The sequence below is a fragment of the Artemia franciscana genome, chromosome 9 (assembly GCF_032884065.1).
Source record: "Artemia franciscana chromosome 9, ASM3288406v1, whole genome shotgun sequence".
In the NCBI taxonomy this organism is placed as follows: domain Eukaryota; kingdom Metazoa; phylum Arthropoda; class Branchiopoda; order Anostraca; family Artemiidae; genus Artemia; species Artemia franciscana.
Window position 1 is genome coordinate 42,328,017 of NC_088871.1, and position 24,508 is coordinate 42,352,524.

Here is a 24,508-nt window from a genome sequence, read left to right on the forward strand (position 1 = left end):
ATTATTTTTAATTGTTACGATTTCTATTTTTTAACAGTGACATAGGTGTCAGTTTTTGGTAGGTTCCAAGTACTTTCTTTCCCCTTTTCATTATCTAAGATTAAGAACACCCTAGAAAGAATCCTTTAATCACTCAAATAGGATTTGTCATTGTAATTTAGAGATACCCCCACCCCCTTTTAAACACTAAATTAAAAATACCAAAAATACCCCTGTTATACTAGTGAAGGACCACTTTCACATTCATTTCTTTAATTTACGACCCCATAGAAGACATCTTTTCTATGCGTCATCGCATTGTGAACTCTTAGCCTTTTGCCTTTTCTTTTGCATTTCAACTGTCAATTTGACGGATTCTGTCTAGGAGTAGCGATGCCCATTTTGGTAATGTAGATAATCGCGTTCTTTTTTTCAAATGGTATACAAATTTATTTTGTTATTTCTACTAATTTTCGTCGTACATTTATTTACTACAGGACATTGTCCCAGATTTGATGAAAAGTGATTTATGCGTGTGATGAGAAGAAGACTTTTCTTCCCAAATTAGTTATCTATACACGTGAAAAGGTTCAAATTATTCTTGGAGAGATAACAGGGACTCTCACCATAATTCTGAACAAGATTTTTAATTATGTATGAAATTTGTATATAATGTAAGTATTACAGAGTCCTTGTTTTTCATCTTAAACCAGTCACTAGAAAGACTTATTAAACCGGTGGAGCGTAAGGGTAATTTTGAGAGTTCTGCAGGTAAGACTTTTTGCTCCTATTATCTGGACTTTGCAATTTCCACAGCTTGATTCAGAAGATGGGAGCCCTCTTGGGGTATTTCAGTGCTTGTGAGTTCTCCATGATTCACGAAACCCTTTCTTGTTGTGAAAGTCGGCTAGACCAGTATATTTTGTGCTTCCACGCTGACTAATTATTGTGACTTGGTTTCTGACGAGAGATTTAGTAGGGCCTGTAGTGAAAGTTATTCATGACCCCTGTGACAAATAGCAGAGTATCATAATAGCCATTGATTTTAAACGTAACGTCGCATAAAGTTCTAACGCTCGGTCCTTGCTGAATCTACCTGCTTTACCTTAGTATCAAGCCACTGAAAATTACAAACTGTTATCTACATAAGCAACTCGGATTTTATCAGCTGTCTAGAATTTCTCTTTCATTATCATGGAATCAGACAATTAAGTTTGAGCCATGTGGTTACTGTTAAATGTACTTCTGTCCATTTGCCACTCACCTTTACATTCTAAATGGAACCCATCTTTATTATTAGTATTGTCAAAACAAAAAGGCGTTACAAATCTGATTGGGACATAATTGACATCGCTGTTTATATTTGCACGATAGACGATATTCTTACTAAATATTAAATAAAAAAAAACTAATTTTTTTAGCTGAAAGTAAGGAGCGACATTAAAACTTAAAACGAACAGAAATTATTCCGTATATGAAATGGATTGTCCCCTCCGCAGTCCCTCGCTCTTTACGCTAAAGCTTATAATTGTTTTAAAAAGTAGAATTGTGGCAAAAAGTCAAACTTTAGCGTAAAGAGGAGGGATTGCGGAGGGGACAAACCATTTCATATACGGAGTAATTTCTGTTCATTTTAAGTTTTAATGTCGCTCTTTACTTTCAGCTAAAAAAATTAGTTTTTTTTATTTAATTTCTGAACGTTTTTGAATTAATTCATGTTTGGTTTTGGCTCTCCGCACATAAATTATTAAAATGAAATTTGTATATTAATTCTTTTTTTGGCTAAATGGCTTTCTCTTAGTTTTGATCAGACGAATTTGAGAAATAAGGGGTGGAGAAGGAGGCCTAGTTGCCCTCCAATTTTTCGGTTACTTAAAGAGGCAACTAGAACTTTTAATTTTTAACGAGCGTTTTTATTAGTAAAAAATATACGTAACTTAAGAATTAACTTACGTAACAAACTTTCATAACCTTAATATTTTTATTATGTATACGAGGGGGTTTGTACCCTCGTTAATACCTCGCTCTTTACACTAAATCGTAAGTTTTGTCCCAATTCTTTAAGAATGACCCCTGAATCAGAAAGGCCGTAGAATAAATAGTTGAAATTACTAAAAATACTTTAGCATAAAGAGCAAGGTATTTATCTCCTCCTAAATACCTCGCTCTTTATGCTAAAGTATTTTTTGAACCCCTCATTTGCGTAATAATCTCTGTTCGTTTTAAGTTTCAATGCTACTTCTTCCTTTCATTTGAAAAAAGTTTTCATGTTTATTTTTCATTGTTTTCTTATAGTAATGCTAGAGAATCCTGCGCCCTTTTCATTGAATTTTTCTTCCCCATGACAGATTCCTCCAAGGAAAGATCCTCCAAAATAGCCCCCTCTCCTCAGCCCCACCCCCAAACAAAATAAAATCCCCCTGAAAACGTCTGTACACTTCCCAATAACCATTACTATATGTAAAAACTGGTCAAAGTTTGTAACTTGCAGCCCCTCCCCCAGGGATGGTGGGGGAGTAAGTCATCCCCAAAGACATAGTTATTATGGTTTTCGACTATGTTGAACAAAATGGTTATCTCAAAATTTTGATCCGTTGACTTTGGGAAAAAATGAGCGTGGGAGGGGGCCTAGATGCCCTCCAATTTTTTTGGTCACTTAAAAAGGGCACTAGAACTTTTCATTTCCGTTAGAATGAGCCCTCTTGCGACATTCTATGACCACTTTGTCGATACGATGACCCCTGGGGAAAAAAAACAAAAAAACAAACAAATAAACACGCACCCGTGATTTGTCTTCTGGCAAAAAATACAAAATTCCACATTTTTGTAGCTATGAGCTTGAAACTTCTACAGTAGGGTTCTCGGATACGCTGAATCTGAAGTTGTCATTTTCGTTAAGATCCTACGACTTTTAAGGGGTGTTCCTCCTATTTTCCCAAATAAGGCAAATTTTCTCAGGCTCGTAACTTTTGATGGGTAAGACTATATATTGAAACTTATATATTTAAAATCAGCATTAAAATTCGATTCTTTTGATGTAGCTATTGATATCAAAATTCAATTTTTTAGAGTTTTGGTTACTATTGAGCCGGGTCGCTCCTTACTACAGTTCGTTACCACGAACTGTTTGAAAAGAGCTGTTTCAGCTACTTCAAACAATGATTTTTCCTCAAAGTGAAAAACGATTATCTCTGAAACTGCTTTGATAGTCAGAGCGCCAGATTCTGTATCGTGCACCCACCCATGCCGGAAGGTACAAAAATGCTGAGGACGGTTCCTAGGGTAGTCGACCATGTTGAAAACGAATATCGTAGGGCGCATGTTCGCCGTTGGGGCGTTTCTGAGATATAGTCCAAAAACGCCAAATTTAGTCTATAACTAAGTATGACGATTCAGGATTTGTTTGCGACTTATTGGGTTGAGGAATTCTGGCGTAATGTTATATCAATCAAAAGAAGAGATCTAGATCTACAAGAATATGATTTTTAAATTGAAAAAAGACACTATTTTTTTCTCTATTTACTGCAGTTTCAAAATAAGTGCTGTAAAATTCAACAAATATCTCAAAGAAAGGCTAAAAGCTCGAAATTTCTTCAAGGTAACACATTTTTTTTTCATATTTGAAAAGAAATCCCATTGAATTTCGTACAATTTGAGACAAAAACATATAAACTATTTTTATTTTTTAAAGGTCTGCGATTTTTTTTTTGTAGTGCCACTGAAATGATCACTAGCCGTATCGTGAAAAGGGACATAATATTTTTTTTTCTTCAAAGGGTAGGAATACTTCAAACTTCTTAACTGTTTAAAATTTTTAACTTGTACTTAAAAATAAAAATAGGTTTAAAAAAAATGTTGACTAAAAAAAGTGTTTTTTTTTTTTTTTTTTTTTTTTTTTTTTTTTTTTTTTTTTTTAGAATGGACGAATATGTTTTCTGGTGTACTAAGGCGTCTGCAATTGCCTTTTTGGGACCTGATTTGCCAGTAATAAGACTGAGCTATTTACTACATAAAAGAATTCTGTTTCACTGACGGATTCAGTCAGCGCATTGGAGTTTTCTTACTCGGCCTGCCCGTAAAATTGCGTAACAGTAACTGATTTGGGACCTGTTGTAATTAAAAGTAAAAGTTATCAAATAAAGTTTTCACAAATATTCCTCGTTTTCTTGTTCCGAAAATTTAGATGGGGCAAGGTCAGACTCCCTGCATGCCCTCCTTGTTCCGCGGCAGGAGCATAAGCTGCAGCATCCTTTCATTGTTGAGCAGCTACAGTCTTTCCTGCATCTTCCACTTTTGCATCTGCAGTAAGTTTCCAGGCTTGATGCTTCTTTACAGTTTGAGACGACCGCATCTACTCCCCCTTCAGCCATCTTCCATCCAAGGAGAAGTGGATCTGGAATGCTCGGCCGAGCCTTTACTGACGACAAGATTATCCATGTAGCGAATATGGCTCTTCGTATGCATGGCTCGAAGGTGTCGTCAGAAGGTGGAAGTCTTTTCACATCTTGTTTCTGGCACCGAACGTAAGCCCTTACACTGGCCAGTGAATTGAATCCGGCCTGTTTACCGTATGATTTACAATGACCAGGAATTTTGATAGGTCGTAAAATTCTCTAAACGCATCGACTGAAAGCTTTCCTTCTGCATCCTTGATCTGCTCCGTCACATACACAATTTTTGAGGCAAAAGTTGGAGACACCGCGGTGTTTAAGAAAGAAGCTTTCCCGACGCCGAAGAAAAAGTTCGTTGTGTCACAAACTGGCCGACAGTACACGAACGGTATCATAATCTGGTCTTCTTTGGACAAGTGGACTCCATCCGCTGGCTCGTGTACTGGGATAATGTAAGTCGGGAACTTCAAGAAAAGTTCGCTCAGTCCTTCAGCTTGAAGCTCTTCAAAAAAATGAACACAGGCTACTTCCACGTCTGTGTCTTTGGCATGCACAACGATGCTACGATACTACAAGCGTAACGGCTAGCGTACTTGACATGTGTCATAAGGCGTTGGTCAGCCTCTTCGTGGCTGGAGGACAAGCATTCCTCATAGTAACAGTGTTCAGGTGAAGTTGGACAGCAGCCACGCTTGACCAGAGACACCATGAATCTCTCCTTGAACCCATCTGAGAGAAAAAGGTTGAGTGCGTTCGAAAGCTGATCACTCATCTGCTCCCAGTTTTCATGCAAAATTACGAGGAACCGGCTTTTAGACGCTGAGCTTGCAAGCACGGCATCCTATTCTTCAATTGTGCTAAGAGCGGAAATTTCTTAGCACAGAGTGCTAAGAGATTTCTCCTTTCCCTCGTTGGAGTCTGCATGCTGATTTCAAGGAAATCAATTCTCCGGTGTCCGTGAGCTTCCCAAACAGCCCGTTGTACCGATGTGCGACAGTGTGTACTTCAGGAATACCCACTGGAAGATAATTCAGCAATGATAGACATTGCTGAATTATGCGACAAGCTTGCTTTGCAACTAGCTTGAAAACTATTAAAAAATAAATAAATAAATAGAAGCAATCTTTCCGCGAAGGATTTGACTGTTTCAAACCTGGCAGGCCGATATGACCTTATCTTGGACATTAGGTCAATGGTGTGTACTGTAGCTGATGTTGTTTCTTTGGATTTCAAAGTGGCCGGCTAAGCTGAAAGTCCTCCTTTTTTTCTTAGCCATTTCAACAGCACAGCTTTGTTCCCCGCCCTCATTTTTCAGCCAGAGGATGTCTTGGTTAAATGTTGCGGAAGATGTTCAAAAATGGATGGAGGGAAAAGAAGAATATCTTTTGTGTGGATTTTTGCAACGGCTTTCTCCTTTTCTTTGCCGTAGCTCAACTGAACACTAATGATTCTCTTCAAAGCTGTTACTTCAGAACTCAGGAGATCGGTTTTAGGGACAACATTCACTTTCTGAGTTTTTCTCTCTGAAGGGAAAGTTCGGAGTACAACCTTTTTCACATCTTCTTTCCTGTTGCACAGAAAGTTCTCAACCACCTCTTTTCCTTTTGTGGCTACGCAAGTAATATCAGAAACAATCTTCTCATCGTCCACAACTTCTGACGTCACAATATCCACTAGGTCGAAGTCCACTCTGCTGAACGGATTGCCACATGTAGTGAAAATGTCTCGAACTCTATCTCGTGAAAGTTGTAATCGCGTCTTCGTCGACTGATTGTCTTCGTGATATTTCAATGTCTCTGTGGATACGTTGACTACTTGCAGGAAACCATTGCTGATGGCAGCGGAAATCAGTAAGGTAAGAATCCAAGCTTCAGTCTGTCTCTCATCCATTTGTTCTCCTATTATTCCGGTCGTCGTCTTTGCATCCTTGTTCACTGTACATTCCAATATCTGATCGGAACAGGTGGCCGTAAACCTGGTGTGCGTTCTCTTCACTGCGAAGTATCCTTTCATGAGCCTTCAGTGTACATCAGGAAAGGTTTGTGATATCCTTCGCATGTCATATAGGTACTGTATGAGACATCTTGTATACTGAGGATGTTCAGCCACCACCAAGTATGGGAACATCCGAGAAGTTGCTGTCAAATTAGACTTCCAGTCACAGTCTCGTTCAGTATGATTGAATTGCATCGCTATGTCAAGTATTTCCAAGAACTACCGCCAGAAAGCAAACGTGGGTGACGCATTTCGAAGGGTTTTGAAGGCATTCATTATGGGATCCAAAGTGATTAAGGTATCGTTTGCTTTCTGAAGTGCAATTCACGCGTTAGCACCGTTTGCCAATGAAATCCGGAATAGCTCAATGGCACTACCCAACTGGTCCAGACGGGATAAGTCTTCTTGTGCTTCGGAGTAATACTCTTCCAATGACTCCCAGTAGAGGGCTAGCAAGACCTCGTACAGTATGCAGTAGGTATTGATATGTTGGTAGTAGCCGTTCCCTTGAAATACCTTTTCGCATGTACCAGGTAGCAGCAGCTTTGCCTGCACTATAATCTCTTTACTTTACTTCCGGGTATTTACTTTTCACTCCCTGTGCTAGCTGATAAATGAAGAGATCTTGCGTGACCACTGTATCGTCACATCCGACAGCTTTACTTATCGCCGTGAACGTTTGCAGAGATTTTTCGACTGTTGCATGGTTGTTTGGTGCTTCATGAAGGAAAAGCAAGATATTAGATTAAATATTGGCAAATCAATTTCAAATCACAGATGTTCCATTTGACAAGCATTTTCACTAGAACTGGAAGTTCCAATACTAAATCTGATTGATCAATGTAACATGCCTTTCTATCAGTCCTTATAAATCTAAACTAGTCAGTATCACCTAGTTTCTTGTGACATTTAATTTTGTAAATTACTTTCATTAAGTCTCTTACTTCTGCAAAAAAAATTTACGCTCATTTTTCCAGCCAACTTTACAACGCCAAAAGTGCTTTTAAAAACTTTATTTCTTTAAAAATTGTTTTTTTGATCTTCCAAATTTGTGTCATATTCTTCATTATCATCCATCAGCAAATCAGTATTTGCCTCAGAATTACATGTTGAATCAACCTGAAGTAACTTTTTTTTTATCTTGGCCTACCTGACTCACTTTTCTTTTTGATCTTCTGCTTATCAATTTCTTCTGCTTAGCTTATCAATCAACATACCGCAAGGTAGCAGGCTACTAAACAAAATTCATATTATCGGGTACACTCGCTAAAAAAGTCGCAGACCCCCTAGATATAATAATTTAAACTTTTTTTCTTAGCTCAATGTGTTCGGAATTAAACGGGCTTTCTTTTTTAATATAAAAAAATACTTTATTTTGAAAAAATTTCGAGTTTTTAGCTTTTCTGTTAGAAATTTGTTGACAAAAACCTGACTTTTTTTTAAACTGCAGTAAAACATGTGCTATATTTTATTTTTTTTTTACAAACAAAATCATATTCGTGTAGCCCCAAGTCCTTCCTTTCTACTGATGTAAGAGTACGCTGGATTTGACCAATCTTATCTGTAGAAAAAAATTAGAATCATTGAACCCCATTATAGGCCAAATTTGGTGTTTTTGGCCTATATCTCAGAAACGCCCCAACAGCGAACATGCGCCCTACGATATTTCGTTTTTAGCATGGTTGACTACCATGGGATCCACCCTTAACATTTTTGTACCTTCCGGCATGGGTACTAATCGCAATAAGCGAGATACAGAATCTGGCACTCTGACTAAGAGATTAACCATACCTTTCGCAGTGTGAGCCACCTCTACTTTGTATCTCTTTAGAATTACCTAGATAGTTCCTTGAACACCGATTTGGTGACTGCCTGTCATTTATCTAAAGTATAAAGCTTATGGAGTGAATCCAAGACGTCAGACTCTGGTCCTTTATATGATGCTATGGTATAAAATCCATTGGCCACTGCAGTTGATACTTTCTCTGAAAAATAAACTTAATGCAACTAACAAATTTCTAAATAAGGAGAAAGGGGACCCTATCCCTCAACGCTTAAACTTCTGAAGTAGTGGACAGAATATTCTACTACAGATTTTTCGCCACCTGTACCTCTTTTAAACAAAATTATTCGGCTCAATTAAATGAATATCTTCGTGTAGATTCTCGTGACCTGAAATAGGTATTCAACAGGTGAACCAAAAAAAGGGTACCAATTTTTATTTTTAGAGGTTATCTTCTGTCACTGATAATTATCCGAATGAAACAAAGTAAAGCTTATGGTATTTTAGAAGAGAGCTTTGACATTTCAAATTATGAGTATTAAAACACTGGTCTTACATTTGACCCTGAAATAATTGAGGTTGGTGTAGTAAGAATGTTGACTGGTTGTCATCTGCTGAAAATATTCACCTTATATAGAATACTGTAGTGGACTAGGACTAAGCCTTGGACTAGAATCAATTAAACCAAACTGACCTACCAATGGGTACTTGCTTAAAGCACACCAGATCTTTTCTGTTTGAATCTTTGAAAGACTATAAAGGAGGTACGAACTTCCTGTTTTGAGCAAAACTAGATATAAGCTGTCAATTCTAGGAGGGATATAAAATGTGTTTGTTGTATCCCAAATATTAACATTTGCCCCCTTTTGGGAGCTGTTCAGTTGAACTGGCAAAAGAGTTATCCCTCAACTTTATTTCCGTTCTGCAAAGTTACCGTTAGATATCTCTTTATGAATTTAGTTATTTATGAATAAAGTTATTGTTAGATACCTCTTACCTCAACTTTATTTCCGTTCTGCAAAGTTACCGTTAGATATCTCTTTATGAGAATATTTTAAAAAACTTTTTCGACAAATCAAGTTTAAAAAAAAATTAAAGAGGTCCATTAATAAAAAATAAGCAGACTTAAAGTTAAATAAATCTTCCAAATGTTTAACTACTGCAAATCACTATAAATAAATAAATGAAACTCAAAAGGAAGTAAGGCTCCATGCCTTCTCAAAACCAGAACATTATTTTTGCTTTGCTGAAAACTAAATGGGCTCATAACGATTTCAATTTGTTATTTTAATACATAAAAAATTGTTAAAACCTTAAGGAATAAATATCCATATATTTAAATTAAACTGAGAATCCGCAGTCATTTTTTTTTTCTTTTTCAGTAATGCAAATTATGTTCTGGTCTTGAGAAGGCTTGCGGGGTTATCACCCCTACTGATGTTAATTTTTGCTCTTTTTGATTTTAACTTGACTATTTATTGCAATTCCTGTTCATTTTGAGAATTTATTTATAGATTGTGATTTGTGGTAGTTTTATGATTGGAAGAATATTTCACTTTATCTCTGCTCTTTTTTGCTTAATAGAGTTCTGTACTTTTATTGAAAAGCATAGTTAGCCAATTACATAACTTTGGGGTTGATATGTCCAACATACCTAAGGACATTGTTGCTGGACCGTTCGACTATGCTGAACAAAATGGCAGTCTTAGAATTTTTTACTAAATGTCGTTGAAAAATGAATGGGCTTGAGAGAAGTTCTGCTTACTCTTCGATCTCTTTTTACTCTTAGTGGCTCTGGAGCTTTTAGTTCTAAATGTAATTAGCCCCTTTACATGTTTCAATGATATTTTTAGTAAATTATAGAGTAGTTCTACCTATGATATTGCATATATGCCCTTTTGAAAATGTGCATGCATAGACTTTCTACCTATATTTAAAATACCCCCTAAACTTTCTCCAAAATTTTCACCTTAATAAAAATGAGCCACGTCCAATCTGGAGTTTATACGACCATCTGTTCCATTCGAAATTTTTATGCCCAGGGTATAGCTTAAAAACCTTAACCCTGGGCTCTTGAGGGTTGTGTCCACCCTGAAACCATTACTGTGTGCTCTATAGATTATTGTAAAAAATAGCTATCTTACAATTTTGATCAGATGTGTTTGAGGAAAAAAAAGTGACAGGGAAGGAGCTAGTTGCCCTCTGTCAATTATGCCTCTTACAAAAACACCAGAACTATATATTTGTAATAAAATGAGCTTCCTCTAAAGTTCACACAACCATCTCTTTCATAAAACGCTTATATGCCCCTGGGGTATAACTTGTATTTTCCTGCCCCCAGACTCTGGGGGGTTGTGTCAACCCAAAAGTCCTTGGGTACTTATTTGTTATAGCAACCACACTTAAGAAGTAAGGTTAGGTTAATCCTAATAAAAATATAAATAAGTACGATAAAAATGGAATATAATATAGTAACCAAATTATGGAAGCCACAACGGAGATTTATAGAAATTAAGTCCCCTAGAATGGATTATATTCAATGGTTTCTAACCTAACTCAACCAAAATACAAACTAGAATATTTAATTAAAATACACCCACATTGTAGTGTATATACCCTCTCTCACGCTAAGCTGAAAGAAACTACATAAAGAAACTGATTCTTTCAGACCAAGAACCTAAGTATGGTGGCCATAACAGATAACTACCTTGTTATATGATCTTATGACAGCTTTTGATCAAATAACTATCTCAAAATTTCCATCAGATGTATTTAAGAAAATGGACCGTAAGGGAGGGGGGGCTAGTTTACCTCTGGTCATCTTGACACTCAAAATGGGGAATATTTTTTCCGATATCTTATCCAATGAGCCTTCTCCAAAGTTCACGCCCTCGCCCTTTCCGTTTAAACCTTTTTTGCCTCGGGCATAAGTTACAGCCTTTGCCTAGAGGCTTTTGGAGGGTTTTCATCTTCAAATACACAATTGTTGGACCTTTTAACTACACTGAGCAAAATACCTACCTCAAAATTTTTCTGGATGTGCTGGGGGATGATGGACGTTGGGGATCGATACCCCTCGATCCCTTTGACTCTTAAAAAGGGTACGAAAATTTCTTATTACCAATCCACTAAGCCTCCCCCGAAGCTTATACGACCACACTTCTAGAAATAGCTTATATGCCCCCAGGGCTTAACTTGCAACCACTGCTGTGATGGCTTTGGAGGGGGGGGTATCCTAAAAGACATACTTTCAGGACCTTTTAACTATGCTGAACGAAATGGTTGGATCAAAACTTTAATTGGATGTGTTTGAGAAAATGATGGGTGGGGGAGGGGGGGGGGGTAGTTGCCCATCGATCACTATGATTCTTAAAAAGGATGCTTGAATTTCGGATTGCTAGTCTAATAAGCCCTCTCCGTAGCATATACAACCCCATTTTCTATAAAAACCAAATGTGCCCCCAGTGCATATCTTACAACCCTTACGCTTTGGGCTCTCTGGGGGAGAGGTTTTGGCCATCCTCAAAGACTTAATATCCAGACCTTTCAACTATGCTGAACAAAATGATTATTTGAAAATTTTGAATGAATGTGTTTATGGTAACGATGGCCTAGGAAGGGTGGTTACCCTCCAATAACTTTTGACTCTTAAAAAGCGCGTGAAAACTTCTAATTACCAATTCAATGAGACCCTTCCGAAGCTTATATGACCAACATTTTTATAAAAACCGTATATATCTTCAGGCCACAACTTAAACCCTTGCCCTGAGGGTTGTGGGGGTGTCATCGTCAGAGACATAATTTGTGGACCTTTGAACTAAGTTGAACAAGATGGTCATCTCAAAATTTTGACTAGATGTGTTTGGTGAAATGATGGGAATTGGAGGAGGGTCGGTTGCCCTCCAACTACTTTTGACTTATTAAAAAGAACATTAGCCCCCTCGATTTCAAACTAAATGGTGACTTTTGAAGTTTAACGACTACTTCTCTATACAAAATGCCCAGGTCTAAAAAAAACAAAACAAGAAAATAAATAGATAAAACATTGTGCCCTCTTCCCTCTTTACTTAAGTATTGCTATTGTGTTGCCTTTGAAAGCAACTGAAGGCTCATGACTAGTTTTGGGGTAAGCCATGCTCTTTGTTGTTATTGAAGGAATTTGTTTTGGCTAAAGAATACTCTAGAACATGAAAATAATTTAGTGCATGATTAATTCTTTTCATATTGGCATGTTTTAGCCGAGTGGATTGGTGTGCTGGATTTAGGATCCTTTGTCCGAGAGAGCGAGGGTTCAAATCCTAGTGTACCCAATTATTGTGTTTGGGACAGGGTCAGTGGTGTGACTCTGTAAGCCCAACCAGATTCAATCCAGCTCTAAATGAGTACTTGGAGAAATCTGGGGAAGGTAAACATGAAGGGAATGCAAAAGCACAGGATGGCTGGCCCTCATCCCCTCATTGCACTTTCTGGCTGAAGGGCCTTGGGACATAGATCAGCACCACCAGTTCGGACCTTATGGGTCTATTACGGCATCCTTTAATTTTACCATTCGTAAATTGGCATGTTACCACAGGAAGAGCCCACACGCATTCAATCAGTCTTATTTTCTAACTCTCCACTCTTTTCTTGGATTTTCTAAAATAAAAGTTCGTCTGGCTCAAATTTAATCCTTTTTCTTAATTTTTACATTTTTGCGCTATTGAAACTTTATATAAGCAAAAAGTCTTGGAACATAAGCCATACGCCGTCTTAGATTTCCAATAAGCTATTGCGTACTCCTGAACTGCATTAGCTTTCTTTTTTTATGCATACACGGTAGCTGAAGAAAATTACAGTTCTGTGTAGACTGGTGAACTCTCATCATAAATGATGCAACATAAAAAACTCAAAGTGTCAATTGCTTTTTTCGTCTAAACTGAAATAAAGCACCAAAAAACTTTTGGCTATTTCAAAAACTGTGTCCGTTGTAGTGCCATATATTTTTGCAGCTCTACGTCTGGATATGTATTTAATATTTTGTTTTGACTTTTATTTTAAACAATAGAACGTTTTTAAACGACCACGTAATGTCGTTCAGCGATTTTCAACTAACGTTTTCACCAATTCAATTTGAACCACAGTGCTGCTAAGACAGTCTGAAGAATTAACCAGGCATTTGGCAACGCCAATGTTAATGAACACACTCTTTGACACTGATTGGTAAAAACTTGTTTCTAGAGATTTTAACCTGGAAGATTCACCCCGAAGTAGTCAAGCTAGAGTAATTTCAGAAGATTTGAGGATTTTGGTTGAGAATGATTTATCACAAGCAATGCGTGGGATGACTGGAATACAGCTCCAATTTTGTTTTTGATGGCTTTAAGTATCTTAGAAATGTCAAAAAGCTTCAGAAGTTGGGGCCCTATAAGAATTGTCAAAAGAATCAGGAAAACCACTCCTCCGTCAATGTAAACCCACCAGTCCTTCTTAAAAATAAAAAAATGAATCGATGTAACTTTTCTAACTGAAGCTTTAACAAGTAGTTCTACATTTATCATCTTTTAGTATGGACAATCTTTCGGACACCACCAAAGAACGCTACTGCTTCCAAAAATGGGAGGCTCAATACACAGTTTTGATGAATGAATCTTTTGGCTATCTCAAAATATTCTACCTAGAGCAACTTAATCCTCATTATGATGATATTTTACCAAAAAAGTGGCAGGAAATACCACTTCGCTTTGGCAATATCTCTGGCTGTCTAAGAAGGGCACTATAATTCTGTATTTTCTTTCAGTTGAGCCTAAACTTGATTTTGCAACACAATTGGTGCATGATCATTCCTGCGAGAAAAAGCATTCGTTCGTGATCTGAATACTCAAGAAAATACTAATTTCCATGGTTTACATGGATAGAACATTAAAATTTCCACAGCAGGAGACTTTAATCGGTTGAATTTTTCAATATGAGTCTTGTCAATATTACTGGCAAAAAGCATGCAAATTTTTGCTTGCTCGTAGCTGTCGATGGGTAACTTCTAATTTGATAAATATTTGATAATGGGAAATTTTATCAAAAATTTGATTGTATGTATGTTAGTATCATAAATTAAACTTTAGTTCCTCTTTGGCTACAGTTTATTCTCATAAGCAATTGGATTAGTATTTCTAGTTCCGTGTTTACTAGAATTACATTGTTCAATAATAAAATAACTCTTTATTTGTTTAATGATTACGTAATGAAATTATCAACAACTCTATTGTCTGATGCTTTTTTTAAATTGTCAAATTATTTGTAACAACTATATATTTTTATTTATGGTTGTTTTCCTTTCAGAAGCTGAAAGAATCCTCCAAAACCTAGAAAGAAATCAAGATACTATTGCTTGGCAATCACCAGGGAGATGAGAATGGTATCATTATTCGTTGCCTGGTTAGGTCAAACAAAGACTCGAATAAAGGTTTCTTATCAACAGTAAGCGGTGAATGTGTCCCCTTTTATATATCTATTAAAATTTATGAATTATAATTATAAAATGAAACACATAAAACTATCAACAAATAATGATATCAATATTATTACTATGTAAAACAATATAGATTTCCGCTACCCTAGTTCTCTATTCTTTTACATTTTTGCTGGCATAGAAGAGCAAGAAGTTATAGATCACTAGAATACCCTGTTTTGTTTTTACTTATGCCTTAACTCTAAATTTGTTACATTTTATTTTTTATTGTCTAACTACTGTTTTATAAATATTGTTTTTAATATCAATGTTTTTTGTAGCTGCAAAAGAAATCTTTTGAAAATTTGAACAAAATAAGAATATCAGTGGTTGGCAACTATCTGGATGAGAAGGACGACATCATTATTCTTTCCCTGGTTGGGTCAAATAAAGAATCCAATATAGATTTTCTATCAACAGTAAACAGTTATGTAAACAGAGTATGTTCTGGTCTATCTCATGCCAAACATGGACTGTATATGATTGGCAATATAGAATGCTTGAAGTCACAATCCGAGCTATGGAATAGAATTTACACCACTTTAAATGACATGAAAAAAATTGGGAATCAACTGGACCTGGTTTGTCAGGTAATTGGATTCACTTTGTTAAAACTCAAAATCGAAAAAAATCGTATTTTCTTCCTCTTTGTATAGCAAAAGTGTTCGAAGGCAAGGAGATTGAGGTAATGAGTTTTAGTTATTTACAAGGTAACAGATGATGAAGTGTTTAATCTGTGTACTTTAGATTGCGTTTGATTATTCCAACACTGCCTATCTGACACGCCGATGTGGCTTGTCTTATCTATTATCTCTAGAGATAATATTACTTATCTCTAGCTCTAGCATTTCACGAGATGTGAATGACGTCAGAGGCTAGTAGGATTAATACTTAAAATAGTCTGAATAAATTATTGGATAGTTGCCACCTGCTAACCCTGGAAAATACAGGATAACAAAGAGTAGTTGAAGTCAAATACTAGCACAAAATTCAATCTTTTCAAAAATACAAAAATTATGTGAATTTGTACGCAGATAAAAAAAAAGGAAGAGCAATTTTGGAGTTTGGCACAGGTGATTTTAACTAAGCAGTGCTTACAGTTGAGTATTGGTGATTAGTGTTGTTATTCACTTAGTTGCCAAGAGGATTTCAGTTGACAGGTTGCCACATAAGTGTTTGTTGTAATCTTTTACGGATTACGTCTAGAAAAGTTAATACTAAGCGGAAAAGTCAAATAATTAATGCTTGAACACATTTTTCATCCAATTTTTCTTTATGTGTACTTAAAGCTATTTTAATAGGATTTGTGCCATTTTTTATCCATCCATATTAGTCAGAAGCCTTCTTTTCAAGCCATTCTTTCCTGATATTCATATTTGTGCACACCCAAAACCAAACCCTAGAAATCAAAAGCTTTCTATATTACTATGCAAATTAAATGGCTTATTTGATTCTTTTCAAACATTTCCCGTCATATTCATATTTGTGCATACCCCACACCAAACCACAGTAGTCAAAAGTCTCCTATATCATCATACTCTTCAGAATCCTTCTTTTTGCTATTTGTAAAAAATATTTCGTGCTTTATTTCCTCCTAAACATGTTGAGACCCTAAAGAATTTTCTTATCATCATAATCTTAGAAAAAACTTCGATAATTTTACCCAAAATTTCTATTTTTTGCTTGCAAATTTAGATTATTTAGATATTCATAAAATACTTTACCCTCTCGTTTTCACCGTTTTTGCAACTAAGATCTTTACAAATTATTTATTTTTAGCTATTTACTTTTCCTATCACCAAATTTTAAAGAAATGTCTTTTACTCGCTTCCAGATTTGATATTTGCAAATACCTCACACGTAAATCTTTTGAAAGCTCAATAACGAAATTCCACCCTCTCAGCTTATTAAAGGAAAACTCAAGGAAAGGAATGACAAGGAAAAGGAAAGACATAGTTATAAGGTTTTTTGACTACGCTGAATAAAATGGCTATCTCAGAATTTTGATCCGTTGACTTTGGTAAAATAGTTAGCGTGGGAGGGGGCCTAGGTGCCCTCCAATTTTTTTGGTCACTTAAAAAGGGCACTAGAACATTTCATTTCCGTTAGAATGAGCCCTCTTGCAACATTCTAGGACAACTGGGTCGATACGATCACCCCTGGGAAAAAGAAAAAAAACAAAACAAAAAAACAAAAAAACAAATAAACACGCATCCGTGATCTGCCTTCTGGCAAAAAATACAAAATTCCACATTTTTGATTATAGGAGCTTTAAACTTCTACAGTAGAGTTCTCTGATACTCTGAATCTGATGGTGTGATTTTCGTTAAGATTCTAAGACTTCTAGGAGGCGTTTCCCCCTATTTTCTAAAATAACGCAAATTTTCTCAGGCTCGTAACTTTTGATGGGTAAGACTAAACTTGATGAAACTTATATATTTAAAATCAGCATTAAAATGCGATTCTTTTGATGTAGGTATTGGCATCCATTTTTTAGAGTTTTGGTTACTATTGAGCCGGGTCGCTCCGTGAACAGTTACCACGAACTGTTTGATAAGATATACACTAAACTCTTTTCTTGAATTTTATATTTATGCTGACTCATAGTTCTCATACAGTTGAAAAACCATAGTGGGAAGTAGTTTTTTTTTTAATATTATTCATATGTCAAACCATTTACCAGTTCACTGAGGAGAAAAAAACTGCGATGTCTATTTTACGATTCATCTTTCACTCCTAGTTGCCACTTATCTTACCATTTGAAAGTTCATACTCCAGAAAAGCCTATGTATGCATAATATATTCTAAAAAATTTTCCTCGAAAATTTATATTATCCAACCAATTGAGACTTCATACTAAAGAAAATCCTTTTACCTACAAAATACGTGCAAAAGAATTTTTTTCAAGCTTCACAAACCGTGACGGCTTAACTCCAAAAATTCATTAAAATCAAAAGATATAAAGAGGAAAATACATTTTCATTAACATCGAAGATTTCCAAAATATTAAGATTCCGTAAAACTTCCTATAAAGCGGTCAGTTACTGTTCCTCCAATATGTTTTGCAGGTTCATGATACAGTAACTCAAGTAACAAATGCCATTGATTTTGCTGCTGCTATTGATGGAGGCTGTATGCAAAAATGTTACGCAATTTTGAACTGTGGTCATTTATGCCAAAGAATCTGTCATTTTGACGATCGAGATCACCTTCAATATAAATGCAACGAAACTTGTGACCGATATATCTGCTCTGAAAAGCATCAATGTCCTAGGAAATGTTTCGAAGAATGTGAAAAATGCATAATTAAAATTGAGAAAACTTTACCCTGTGGCCACACAGCCACGTTACCCTGTTTTGTTGATAGTTTAGACTACAAGTGCTGGGTTATGGTTGAAGAAGTTTTACCAGATTGTGGTCATCTTATACAACAGCGATGCCAATACAGACAACTCTCTGCCAATTTTTCTGCCTTTTGCAGTAACCTCTTTGCAATAAACACATCATGCACAGTAACCGTTTGCAATAAACAATGCAATATTCCATTACCCTGTGGACACCAATGTACCAGACAATGCCACGTAAATGTAAGTATTAGGCTGAATAAATCATTTTCTTGTAAATTAATTGTGTTGACCTTTCAATTTTTATTGAATATAACAATGACTTGGCTTAAGGAATGAAAAATTGATTTTGACCAACGAAAAGAAAAGATTAATGTAATAACCGGAAAAAATAATACTAGATGTGTTTAAACTGCCTTCAACTACAAAAGAAACTTCCTCTATCTAAATTAATCTTCCTCTATCTAAATTAATCTTACAGTAAATGTTAAGATATTAAGACCAACACTTTTGACGATGATCGGATATTAATCTGAACCATGGATGGTTCAAAATATCTGTTCAGAGCTGAAGATGAAGATATGTTGAAATGAAAATATGATACTTTTCTGAGAAACTGATGAATATATTAGGAACTTAATTTATTGACCATAAATCTAAATCAAACGGACTGGATGAATAATTTACTTAGTTTAAATACATCTTAAATATAACTGAAGAAACATCATAGTTAATTACGCTATGCGAGGCCTCACTGATAGAAAGCTTAACGTTGTTAAGAAACATTATATGAATGACGGATTGTGGGTTTTTAAGAAAATCACGTTCTTAAGCTATTCATAAGGGAGTAAACATGAAATAGTACATAAAAATAAAGGTCATGGAACAAATTAAATACGGTCAAAAATAAGCTATGTCTGCAACAGGCGAAAAGTTTGCAGTATTCAAACACTGAATAACCTGGTGATTATTCAAAAACTGATCCCTGTCTTAAATCGAAGTTGTTTGATTATTTAATGATTTTTACCATTTGATATTTCATAAATGTTTCGTATAATGTTTGAATTTGAAGGTTTTTCGTTACTACATTCCCGAACATATTAAGCTCTTATTTCCGAACACAGTATTTTCTCAGTTACATTCTTAAACTTATTAAGCTCTTATTCAAAATTTAAACTATAATAAATTCTCACGCTGTGTAGTTTCTATTTATGTTTGTTGCTATTATTTTCTATTGTTATTTTGATGGATCCAAGAAATTCTATATATTACTTACAGTTAAATCTTTCAATTACAGTTGGTTTTACCTTGAAGCAAAGAATTTTATTCTTTCTATATTTTTCGATTACAAAATATTTAATTCACTGTGTATTTTATTTATTCTTTAATATTGTCAGTTTACTTTTTCAGCACTATTCCAAGTATGTTTTGAGAAAACTTATATTCCTTTCAACGCATATGAATTTGTTTCAATGCCGATGAAGCCTTAGTTCCTGAAAATTGTCTTTACTAATGCTTCCTATTTAGTTTTTTTTTTCTTTGGCATATTGGGTTAATTCATCTTCTTATATATTTGCTTTGTTTCAGAGGTTCTGTCTTTTATATTATATTATTTTTTGGGCTGGATAATACATAGACCAAGACTTAAGGGCCTAACCCCAGATACTTTATGATTTTTTCACAATTAATCATCATTTCGATAGTGTTAGAGTTGTTATTCTTTTTCGTACTGTTAGACGAAATTAACCATCTCACTCCCCCCCCCCCCATGGCCCAAAAAGATAATCTTTTCACAAAATAATTCAAGATTACTAAATGGCTATGATTGCCAGGTAAGAGATATCTGGGTTCTTCGAGGGATATAATACGGGTTCCTACATTTTGTATTTTTCAAAACAGGTCCTTTTATCGTTTCTCTAGGTATTCCTGGAAACACGGTTGGATCGAATAATTTAACATTTTTATTTCCATCGCATATTTATTTTTTTATTTAAATTCTTAGGACGATCCTGAACATAAAAAATACGTCTGCAAAGAGAAATGTGAAAAGAAAAACAAAGGATGCAAAGGAGATCATCAATGTCGCCGATTATGCTCTGAAGATTGTTTGAAGTGTGAGGTCGTCATCAAAGCTGCATTACCTTGCGGACATGAGGCTAGAATAGAATGTGGGGCAGATATTCAAAAGCACATCTGTACTGTTGAGGTTAAGCAGGTTTTCCCAAAATGCCAGCATACCATCACTAAGCCATGTCATAAAGTTCAAGAATATGTTGACTTGAGTGAATCCTTCGATGATTCTAAAAATCAGGTAATGTTTCTTAAAGAAAAAAAATGAAAAGCTAAGCAAAAATAAACATTCAGGTTAAATACGATTTTGAACAGAAATATCTGTTTTCTAATTTTTGGAGGATACTGTAATATCTTATCAAATTAGTGTGGAAAACATGGTCACTTACCTATGTGGTAAGCCATTTCCAAATTTCCAATTTCTAGTATTGAAAATATTTTTAAAATTTGATACAAACACAATAAATAGATCGATAAAATAAGTAAAACTACAAGTAAAACAATCAAATCTTGATTAAATATTGAAAGGTTTCCCTTATCACCAAAGTATATTTTACTAATACTTTAACCCCCTCATACCTTATAACTGCTACTAGCCTAACTGACATTCGTAATTTCACTGTCCTTTCAGCAAAGTTCTAAAACTGTATCTACACCGTGTTTAAAAACAGTCTGTTGTGCACATTTCTTGTATATTAGGAATTAGGACCTCTAAGGAAAAATTTAGTCTACCGTGCTATAATTTTCCCTATGCCCAATCTAGTATTCAATTAACCCATTTTTTTGTAGCAAATATTGCATTATTCCCATATAATACATCAAAAATAGAAAAATAGGGTAAATTGAAAACATTAATTATTTAATCTACAAACCTTTTTCTTTCTCAAAAAGAATTTGTCAAACAGTTCGTGGTAACGAACTGTAGTAAGGAGCGACCCGGCTCAATAGTAACTAAAACTCTAAAAAATGGATTTTAATGGATCTAAAAATGGATCTAATAGTTTTGATACCAATAGCTACATCAAAAGAATCGCATTTTAATGCTGGTTTTAAATATATAAGTTTCATCAAGTTTAGTCTTACCCATCAAAAGTTACGAGCCTAAGAAAATTTGCGTTATTTTAGAAAATAGGGGGAAACAACCCCCTAAAAGTCATAGAATCTTAACAAAAATCACACCATCAGATTCAACGTATAAGAGAACCCTACTGTAGAAGTTTCAAGCTCCTATCTACAAAAATATGGAATTTTGCATTTTTGGCCAGAAGGCAGATCACGGATGCGTGCTTATTTGTTTATTTGTTTTTTTGTTTGTTTGTTTTTTTTTCCTTTTCCAAGGGGTGATCGTATCGACACAGTTGTCCTAGAATGTTGCAAGAGGGCTCATTCTAACGGAAATGAAAAGTTCTAGTGCCCTTTTTAAGTGACCAAAAAAATTGGAGGGCACCTAGGCCCCCTCACACGCTAATTATTTTCCCAAAGTCAACGGATCATAATTCTGAGATAGCCATTTTATTCAGCGTAGTCGAAAAACTTTTTAACTATGTCTTCGGGGACGACTTACTCCCCCACAGTCCCCATCGGAGGGGCAACAAGTTGCAAACTTTGACCTGTGCTTACATATAGTAATGGTTATTGGGAAGTATACAGGTGTTTCCAGGAGGATTTTTTTGGTTGAGGGGAGGGGTTGAGAAGAGGGGGATACGCTGGGGGAACTTTCCATCGAGAATTTGTCATGGGAGAAGAAAATTTCCATGAAGGGAGAGCAGGATTTACTAGCATTATTAAAACAATTAAAAAATAAATGTGAAAAAGCTGTTTCAGTTGGAAGTAAGGAACAGCAATAAGACTTAAAACAAACAGAAATTATTACCCATATGAGGGGCTCACCTCCTTCTAATACCTCGCTCTTTACGCTAAAGTATTTTTAGTAATTTCAACTATTTATTCTACGGCTTTTGTGATTCAGGGGTCATTCTTAATGAATTGGGATAAAATTTAAGCTTTAGTTTAAAGAGCGAGTTACTGACGACGGGGCGAATCCCCTCATATATGTAATAAAAACATGAGAATACAAAAGTTCTTTACGTAAGCTAATTTATAAGTTACGTAAATCTTTTACCAATAAAAAGAGTCGTAAAAAATTAAAAGTTCTAGTTGCCTTTTTAATTAACCAAAAAATCGGAGGGCAACTAGGCTTCGTACCCCGCTCTTTTTTTCTCAAAATCATTCGATCAAAATTATGAGAAAGCCATTTAGCCAAACAAAAAAAAAAAAAATATGCAAATTTCGTTTTGATTATATCTCTGCGGAGAGCCAAAATCAAAACATGCATTGATTCAAAAACGTTCAGAAATTAAATAAAAAAAACAAGTTTTTTTAACTGAAAGTAAGGAGCGACATTAAAACTTAAAACGCACAGAAATTACTTCGTATATGAAAGAGGCTGCTTCCTCATCAACGCCCCACTCTTTACGCCAAATTTTTTTACTGTTTTAAAAAGAAGAATTGAGAGAAAGAGTCAAACTTTAGCGTAAAGAGTGGGGCGTTGATGAGGAAGCAGCCTCTTTCATATACGAAGTAATTTCTGTGCGTTTTAAGTTTTAGTGTCGTTCCTTACTTTCAGTTAAAAAAACTTGTTTTTTTATTTAATAAATGTAAAGAACTATGTCAAACTAAAGACAATCAGGTATAAAGTCAATAATTATTTCTTTGTTATAAACAGGGGTAGAGGAGACGTATTGACACCTTGAAGGATTTTTATCGCCACAGCATCTTTTTTGGCTTATCAAAAACAGTTGATACTTCAAGGAATATTGAAGAAAACTCATATTTATACTTAAGAAATTTATACTTCAGAAAATTACAATTACAGCCAAGATTGTGAAAAGAACTAATGAAATTCATGATAACCAACTGTAAATAAAAAGTGACAAACCTCAGTTGTAACTGAAACGTTAAAAATGGAATTTTACATTAACATATATATATTATATATATATATATATATATATATATATATATATATATATATATATATATATATATATATATATATATATATATATATATATATATATATATATATATATATATATATAAATTAAAAAAACAAGTTTTTTTTAATGAAAATAAGGAGTGACATTAAAAGGGGTTTTTCCTCCTCAACGCCTCGCTCTTTACGCTAAAGTTTGACTCTTTCTCTTAACTCTACTTCTTAAAAAAGTAAAAAACTTCAGCGTAAAGAGCGGGGTGCTGAGGAGGAAAAGCCCCTTTCATATACGGAGTAATTTCTGTTAGATTTAAGTTTTAATGTCCCTCCTTAATTTCATTTAAAAAAAATTGTTTTTTTTATTTAATTTCTGGACGTTTTTTAATTAATGCATGTTTTGATTTTGGCTCTCAGCACATAAATAATTAAAAGGGAATTTGCATATTAATTTTCATTTTGGCTAAATGGCTTTCTCATAGTTTTAATCGGAAGATGTTGAGAAAAAAGGAGAGAGGGAGGAAGCCTAGTTGCCCTCCAATTTTTTGGTTACTTAAAAAGGCAACTAGAACTTTTAACTTTTTTACGAAAATTTTCTAATTCCTTAGGTCCATTCTAGTACCACTGGGTCGATACGATCACCCATGGGGAAAAAAACAACAAAACAAATAAACAAATAAACCCGCATCCGTGATTTGTCTTCTGGCAGAAAATGCAAAATTCCACATTTTTGTAAATAGGAGCTTGAATAAGCTCTACAATAAGTGTTTTTCCCTATTTTTTAAAATGAGACAAATTTTCTCAGGCTCGTAACTTTTGATAGGCAAGACTAATCTTGATGAAAGTTATATATTTAAAATCAGCATTAAAATGCAATTTTTTTTATGTAACTATCGGTATCAAAATTCCATTTTTTTTTAGTTTCGGTTACTATTGAGCCGAGTCGCTCCTTACAACAGTTCGATAGCACAAACTGTTTGATATATATATATATATATATATATATATATATATATATATATATATATATATATATATATATATATATATATATATATATATATATACTAGTTATATTTTTATATATATAGATTTATATATATATATATATATATATATATATATATATATATATATATATATATATATATATAAATAAGTTGTCTGTCTGTTATGTCTGTTACACTATGTCTGTTACGCCAGATTATATCTTATCTATATATACAAATAAGTTGTATGTATTTTTGTGTTGAGGGTTTGCATATGACGTCTGAAAAATATAGAAGAAAAAGCAAACTGAAACTAAAATGTAGAAACTGGGAATTGCATAAATATTTCAATATATTTTGAAAATAGATTAAAGTAATTCGAAAACCTTAAAACAGATACTTATAATTTTGAGGTTTATTATAAATTGTTGAGTTATAGTATGCTTGGCAATTAAAAAATTTTCTAACTGTCAATGTTAGAATG

At 34.6% G+C, this 24,508-nt stretch overlaps 2 protein-coding genes across 6 annotated transcripts in view; both read left to right on the top strand.

The window, feature by feature from the left end:
* Nucleotides 1-24,508, top strand: part of LOC136031433 (uncharacterized) — a 509,032-nt gene that overhangs the window by 399,961 nt on the left and 84,563 nt on the right. The window lies entirely within an intron of this gene.
* The window catches only part of LOC136031435 (NFX1-type zinc finger-containing protein 1-like), a 71,556-nt gene that overhangs the window by 13,973 nt on the left and 33,075 nt on the right, over nucleotides 1-24,508 (top strand). Inside the window, exons 3-5 of the mRNA XM_065711012.1 lie at nucleotides 14,914-15,222; nucleotides 17,701-18,219; nucleotides 19,979-20,287. Coding sequence (XP_065567084.1) covers nucleotides 14,914-15,222; nucleotides 17,701-18,219; nucleotides 19,979-20,287 — 1,137 coding nt within the window. The remainder of the gene's footprint in view (nucleotides 1-14,913; nucleotides 15,223-17,700; nucleotides 18,220-19,978; nucleotides 20,288-24,508) is intronic.